At 41.8% G+C, this 6,847-nt stretch overlaps 1 protein-coding gene across 1 annotated transcript; it reads right to left on the bottom strand.

Moving 5' to 3' along the window:
- Positions 1–228: 228 nt before the first annotated feature.
- On the bottom strand, positions 229–6,001 carry LOC107548596 (protein IWS1 homolog). The gene is made up of 3 exons (XM_016229348.1): positions 5,694–6,001; positions 1,612–3,646; positions 229–748 (listed from the first exon to the last, which is right to left on the bottom strand). Exons 2-3 carry the CDS (start codon positions 3,458–3,460, stop codon positions 726–728), a joined length of 1,872 nt encoding a protein of 623 aa, XP_016084834.1. The 5' UTR covers positions 3,461–3,646; positions 5,694–6,001; the 3' UTR covers positions 229–725.
- Between the last annotated feature and the right edge of the window lie 846 nt (positions 6,002–6,847).

Below are 6,847 nucleotides of genomic sequence, written 5' to 3'. Positions count from 1 at the left end.
AGGGGTTTTATGTAATGTGTGTTCCCATTTCCAACATGCAAATTATGCACTATTTGTGAAGCAGTATTTTTGGAGGGAAATTAAACATTCTCTCCATTGATTTTCATTAGCTGAGTCTATTTTACAACTGCCCCAAATGGCAAACCCAGTTAATGTTATTGGTCAGCATTTTCTCAGATCTGTCAATGATGGCATAATCTGCAAGAAAACCCAGAGAAGTACTTAATGTTTAATGGTGGTTTATTCATGTACACAAGATAACAGTCTAAAAACAAAAACACAGAGATTAGAGCACATTCCGTATTGAATTCACAATTCAGGGGCAGTCTGGCGGGCTGTTATTATTTAAAATGTGTCTGTATCACATATATCTAGTCAAAGGAAAACTAACAGAACAGAATGGCAATTAATATAAAACTAACTTTATGATCACGGTACTTTGTGATCACTGAGATTAACATTTCAAAGGAATGTCATTTATGACAATATAAAATCTCACTAGTAGACAGGCAAAAACATTTACAATGATGGAATGGTAGCAAGAACTGCACTGATTGATGATTCTGAATTATTGCTTTTCAAGATTTTTTTTTAACTACGTGGATTGCATCTCTCACCATGGTGAATCGTGGCGTAAACATGTGATTACTCCATATTTGGGGGGAGGGGGGGCAAAGCTCCTCGCTGAACGAATCCCATGCAGATCTAATCCTCTTTGTGTGGCGTCACACGTTTCCCGCCTTTTTTTCTGATAAATGATAACAGAAGAGATTTCAGAATATATTACAATATATTTCTACATTTAAAATTTTCATTAATTATACACACATTTTTGTCACAAAGAAGAGGTTCATTTAGATTCACCAATGTAAATTTTCAATTTTATAATACAGGACAGCAAACACTACACAACTGCATCTGACAGTATTGTGAAAAACCTCAAAAACACTCAATTATTAGTTGTTCCACGTTAACATAGAGAAATGCTGTAAACTTTCCTTAAATAAATTACTTTATGTATAGAATACTTTTTGAGAATACACAAATTGCTACTTTGGATAACTTCACAACAGCTCAATTAAAGCACCTGTATCTTCCTTAGAATTCACTGACCCTAAAATTCACAATGTTTTAAAGGGATGACGGAGAGTAGCAATATCTTTTTGACATGTGCCCACAACACCAGAACATGTGCCCACAAACACAGATGAAGGTGCTCAGGATCGCCAAGGATCAATACATAGATCCCTGATTTAAAGTAACTTCTCTGTGACAGTAACTGACATCAATATCTGTGTAACTGCTATTGTTTTCAGGCTGGAAACACTTCAAACTACTGTCCAGAACGTCCTTCTCCTTGGCTAACTGTTCAGAGGCTGAGCATACAACTGCACGAACAATGGAAGCTGCAACCTCATAGAACATCCTCCTCAAGGCCTCCTCTTGTTCATCTGTATTGGTCTTCGCTGACCCAGAAAGGGACCCTCCACATTGAGGGGCCCCATCCCCCCCAGTCTCTACCTCAACACTAGTACCTACTCCTACTTTAGACTGCTTTGTCATTTCCATTTTGCTGTAGATCTCTCGAGTCAATTGGAGCTTCACACTCACCGCTTTGGGCAACTGCATTGACAGTATCGCACTTCCCGTCTTGACTGAGGATCTTCACGTCCTTCTGACAAGTTTTGCCACTAGAGTCTATGGTCTCCTGGTTGGTCTCCTCATCCTTCACGTCATTCTGGGTTGTTGCTTCATGATTGTGTGCTGCGGTGTCCTCTGATGTAGCATCTGAGCATCCATTCTCACCATTGGCTTTTGGCTCTGTCTGGCCTTCACCCTCTGGTGCTGGATCCGCTACGTGACACTTGTCTGATGGCTGACCAGATGGTGTGGGACTAGTGTGGGACCTCTCCTCTCCATCATAACTCTTGTGTTCACCTGCCACCTGAGCTTCATTATTGCTCTCATTCGGAGCCGCAGTCTGCTCCTCTGATCCAGTCTGTGGGACATCAGTTGCCCCAGCTGCATCATCAAGGCCATCCACATCTTTAGCCTCACTCTCACCAGTACCATCTCCATCTTTCTGGGCTGCTGTACCCTCCCCCATGTCCATGCTGGTGCTCTTCCCCTTTCGCAGTATGAAGTTCTTTAGTGACACAGCACGGTTGAAGTGTGTCCTTTTTGCCTTGGCTGTCTTGCCTGAGTCTTTACCCACCTGTGGTTCATCAGTCTGCTCTTGCTCACCCGCTGCTTCCTCCTCTACTCCACCAGAGTCAGCTGCCCTCTTTGATTTGGGAATAACTCGTTTTTTGAAAGAGGTCCAGATCTCATTTGCATGCTGGTCCACCGATTTTGCATGCTGTGTAGTAGCAGTTACTCCTTTCTCCTCCTCACCCTCAGCATTAGTCTTCTCCTGTGTTTCTACGTCACTGGCTACCTTTACATCTTCCGTCCCCTGTTCAGCCTCTGGGGCATTTTCGTCTTTAACATCTGAAGAGTCTTTGTCCTTTGGTTTGTGGATTCCAACAACTGATGAATCTCTCTTCAGACCTTGGAATGTCCAGGATCTCTTTAATTTCCACCTTTTTTGCCCAGAGTGCTCTGACTTTGTAGTGGAATCCAGTGTCCCACTGTCTCCTGCTCCATCTGCACTGGTTCCTTCTGCTCCCTCAGCATCCTTGGACTCGTCTGTGCTTTTCTTGTGACTTTTCTGAGCCATGAGTTTCTTAAAAGAGTGCCAGCGCTTCATGTTTTTTGTTGTTTGGGGGTTAGACTTGTCTGGCTCATCTGCAGTCGGAGGCTCCTCTGCTTGGTCTGCCACATTTGTACTGGCATCCGCATCCTCCAGCCTGTCTAGTGATTTTGACCGAACCATGCCATGTTTTTGGAGTGCCCCTGCTTCCTCCTTTTTGTCTGTGCTTTTGTGCGAGAAAATTTTAGCAACAGGCTTGCGGATGAAGTCCCTAACACTAGACTTCTCTCCTTGCTTTGGCTTTGCACCAGATGCCTTTTGCTCTTGGGAAGCCTCCTCATTTTCTGGTGCTTTTTCAATAGTCTGCCCATCAGCTGCAGCCATGCCAGTTTCTGCTGGCTGACTAGATTCCTGCTCTTTAGGGCCTGCAGTATCCCCTTGATCGTTCTGGCTAGAGACCTTATCCTGCTCCTCGCCAGTAGAATCCTCAGCGCCTGTCTGCTGCTCCTTCTTTTTCTTCCCTCCCATTACTTTTCCAAGCCCACTTTTATTTAAAAAAGAGTCCCATATTTTCTCAGAGGCTGGCTTGGATTTGCTATCAGCTGGTTGCTCTGTGCTTGGCGGTGCCTCAGTAGTAGGCTGTGTTTCCTCAGTTGAAGCTGGGGCTTCCTCTGTTGAAGCTGGGGCTGGATTTGTGGTGTCTACCTCGGCCTTGTTCTCGACAATGTCTGCTTGGACAGGCTCTGCATTAGCCTCGGTTGCCGCCATATCGAAAATAAAAACTCCAACTATCAGGTCTTCCTCGTTGAAATATACTTATTTCCTTGAGTTCTTTATGGAACTGAGTTCATTGATGATCAGCCAACAGCTCTGTGAGTGTTCCTATCCAACTTATTTCCATAAGAAATGGGCAATTCTGCATCATATTCCGTATGGAGTAGATGGACTTCAAAGCTAGAAGGAGAAAACACAACAATCAGTTTTAAATTGGCTGCATGTATTTCAATCAGCATATGAGTTTTTTTTTTTTACAATGCTTGAAACTGGTGTATCTTAGCTGTACTGTTGTGTTCTATATGGGGTAAAAATAAAGTATGTACTAGACAAACTTATGCTGTCTTTAAGTGCCTCCAATCACCTTGGAGTCAGTGTACACATAATCACTGATGTGTTTTACCATTTAGGCTATTTGGAGTTTTTCTTGTACTTTATAAAATCTCTCATTTAGATATTGAGCTGAAGACACCACATCTTCTGTTGACATTTAGCTTATCTCATTGTGTAAATGCACACGTATGTGTTGTCAGGCAAGGACGTGAAAATGGCAAATGCAAAAATAAGTCCACATACCGTTGCCCATATGACGATGAAAGATCTTATTATAAACCTCTAAACTCTTCACCCTAGGTCAACTCATATCGCTTAACACTGGGGCTGGTTTTGTTTCTACACAGAGGATTCTTTTGAGATTAAAAAAATGAAAAATTTCGTCAGGCTTTCTTGATGCTTAAAGCAATTTAATGCTTCCTCTGAATGACCCACTTGTGAATTTCAAATTATTTTACGTTGTATTTGGTCTGAGACGCTAGAGGTGAAACCACATGTGACATAGTTACATAATTGATTTATTCAAGGAACCTTATGACTGTATGCACCGTAAAATGAGTACAGTAGCATAAAAAACAGAAGCAATATTCTTTGCCTTGTGAAAAGCCTGATGGAAAGAACATGGCTTAATTGGATTTTGCCGTGACTGAGTCTGTTTACTGATGGGGCACAAGACCCTACTTGCCCATCCGACTGACACTGGGACAATTGAGGCTTGATGGTTTTGTCCCCTCTTTTCATGGACAAAACCCTTGCCCTTTGTTATGCAAACACAGTAGAAGAGACTTGGAGAAGCTCCCTCGATAAATCCCTAAGTGTGGGCTCAAACCTTGCTTTGCAGAAGTAGAACATGATTCTAATGAGAAAGGAGGGAAAAGCCAATGCAAATGCTCGAGACAGCAGGTGCCAGTGCTCTTCAAAACCTCATTTGCATTGCTAATGCGTCCCTAACCATCTCCTCCATTTTGTAAAAATGTTTTGATATCAACATCACCCAAGTTGTTTTAACTGACGGCGTTGCACGAGCAGTACGTTTTGCCAAAAAAAAGCGTCGAAAAGACTCAAGGAGACATCCTACTTCTGTTGTGTCTGGAAAACAACCCCGAACAATGCTCATTCACGCCACTTGATTCAGATCACCAATTTATAGAGCATAACAATAGTTAGTGGAATAATTCAAACATATTTCGATTCACGAAGCTTCCAGTAACCGCTAACACGTCTGTCACAGTGTAAATGTGTGATGTGGGAATTATGAAATCATCATGCAGCGGGAAAACAACAACAACCCGCGCGCCACAAGCACAAGCGCGCGCGCATTCCGTGTCTATTGTGGTAAAGCCATGCTTGTTTTATTCTCGAAATCTCGTTAGTATCCAATTCAGCGACCGAAGTGCTTTTGCTTTGTAAAAAGATATGTCACTGACACATAGCCTACACCACAGACTGGACGCATTTGGGAGCAAATTCACACTTGAGTGCGTCTGATAATAATATGCGAGAGGACAGTCTGGCACGTTTGGCGAAGTTGATCGCATGAATGAATGAATGAACTCGTAACAGTTGCTTGAGAAAACACGCAATAGTGAAGCAGATGTCCTTATTCATAAACGTAAACAAAGCAAGACAAACTGGAAACGGATTAATTGAACCAAATACTCAATTTCACTATGCCTACGAATTCAAATCCAGGGCGCAGTCATTGCGCGCCTATTGTCCTTTCCAAATAAATCTCTGCACTTCCTTATATCCATTGTAAATGCATTGCATAGGCGAAGCGTTCAAAACAACACGTATGTATTTAGGCACATAAATGCAAAATGAAGTTCTGCACGACAGAAATACTCATAATAATACAACAAAAACATTGTAACTAAGAAAAGAGTCTGCAAACCTTGTTCCTCGTGTGTAAATCCGTCCCGTGTGCTAGAGGAAAGGTAATAATCTGCTGCAGACTGGAAAAGACACAAACTAAATCCCCGCTCGCATCCTCATGCCTTGACTGAAGAGAGATCTCTCTCTCTGTGTGTGTGTGTGTGTGTGTGTGTGTGTGTGTGTGTGGAGAATTGCGCGCGGGGACGTTGAGGGTCGATCGCTGGTATTAACAGACGCGCAGCTGCGGCTCCATCTATCTCACCCTGTTGCCCTTAGCAACCAGGGAGACCACCCCCACCCTGCCACCACACACACACACACACACACACACCCGCCCCCTAGACTAAGAAGGTTACTGTACGGGGTTGAGATGGTAACTTTAATTTGAGCCACTTCCCCTGATTTGCGTGAAATGTGGTGATGTTGCATCACGACCCATCAGATTGGCTGCGGCAGGTCCGCGGATTGTTTCTGCACCTCGGTGACGCAGGGCAACAGATCGAGTGGTCGGGGAGACTGGGGAGTGTTGTAACGTTCAGTTTCAACGTCTGTAACTAACTTCTATTTCTTAAACTTTGATGTGATTTGTCTGCTGAGTTGAAGTAGTTTAGAAATTACAGAGTTTCCATAAACTGTGTAAATTAATGTCAAGTATAAAGAGTGTACAAGGGGGGTATGTAAAATAAATGTAAAATTTAGTGCATAAAGTTATGGTAAGAAAATAGTGAGAAAATTAAAAAAAATTGGAAACATATGCTTTGCTGCTTTTTTCAGTAGGCTATGATAGATAATGTGCAATGGTGGGATGTAAAAACAATGGGCATTTACATTTTTAAAATTTTATTGTGGTAAAAATAGATTTTTTTTTATGGAGGAATATACATATACAGTATATAAAGAGAAGGAGAGAGAATTGCTTCTGTAATTTCTTTATTTTTCTTTATTTTATTTTTTTCAGTAGCCTACAAGAGTGAGATGTAAAACTGAATTTAAATAACATGAGGTTATTGTGGTAAAAAATAAGAACATTTTTTTTTAAATTAAGTAAAAATGGAGGCATGGACAGTCATTTAAAATTATGCATACACACACACACACATTGTACATGACGTTATTGTGGTAAAAATAAGACAATGAAAAAAAAAAGTAAAAACGGAAGCATGGATTTAAGAC

This window comes from Sinocyclocheilus grahami, unplaced genomic scaffold (genome assembly GCF_001515645.1).
Source record: "Sinocyclocheilus grahami isolate Dianchi unplaced genomic scaffold, SAMN03320097.WGS_v1.1 scaffold350.1, whole genome shotgun sequence".
NCBI classification, from domain to species: Eukaryota; Metazoa; Chordata; class Actinopteri; order Cypriniformes; family Cyprinidae; genus Sinocyclocheilus; species Sinocyclocheilus grahami.
This window is presented reverse-complemented; position numbering and strand designations above follow the sequence as displayed.

Coding starts and splice junctions, on each gene's coding strand:
- LOC107548596 (XM_016229348.1), bottom strand. CDS start 3,460: ATGGCGGCAACCGAGGCTAATGCAGAGCCTGTCCAAGCAGACATTGTC. Junction 749..1,611: donor CAATGCAGTTGCCCAAAGCG/GTGAGTGTGAAG, acceptor ATCATTTATCAG/AAAAAAAGGCGGGAAACGTG.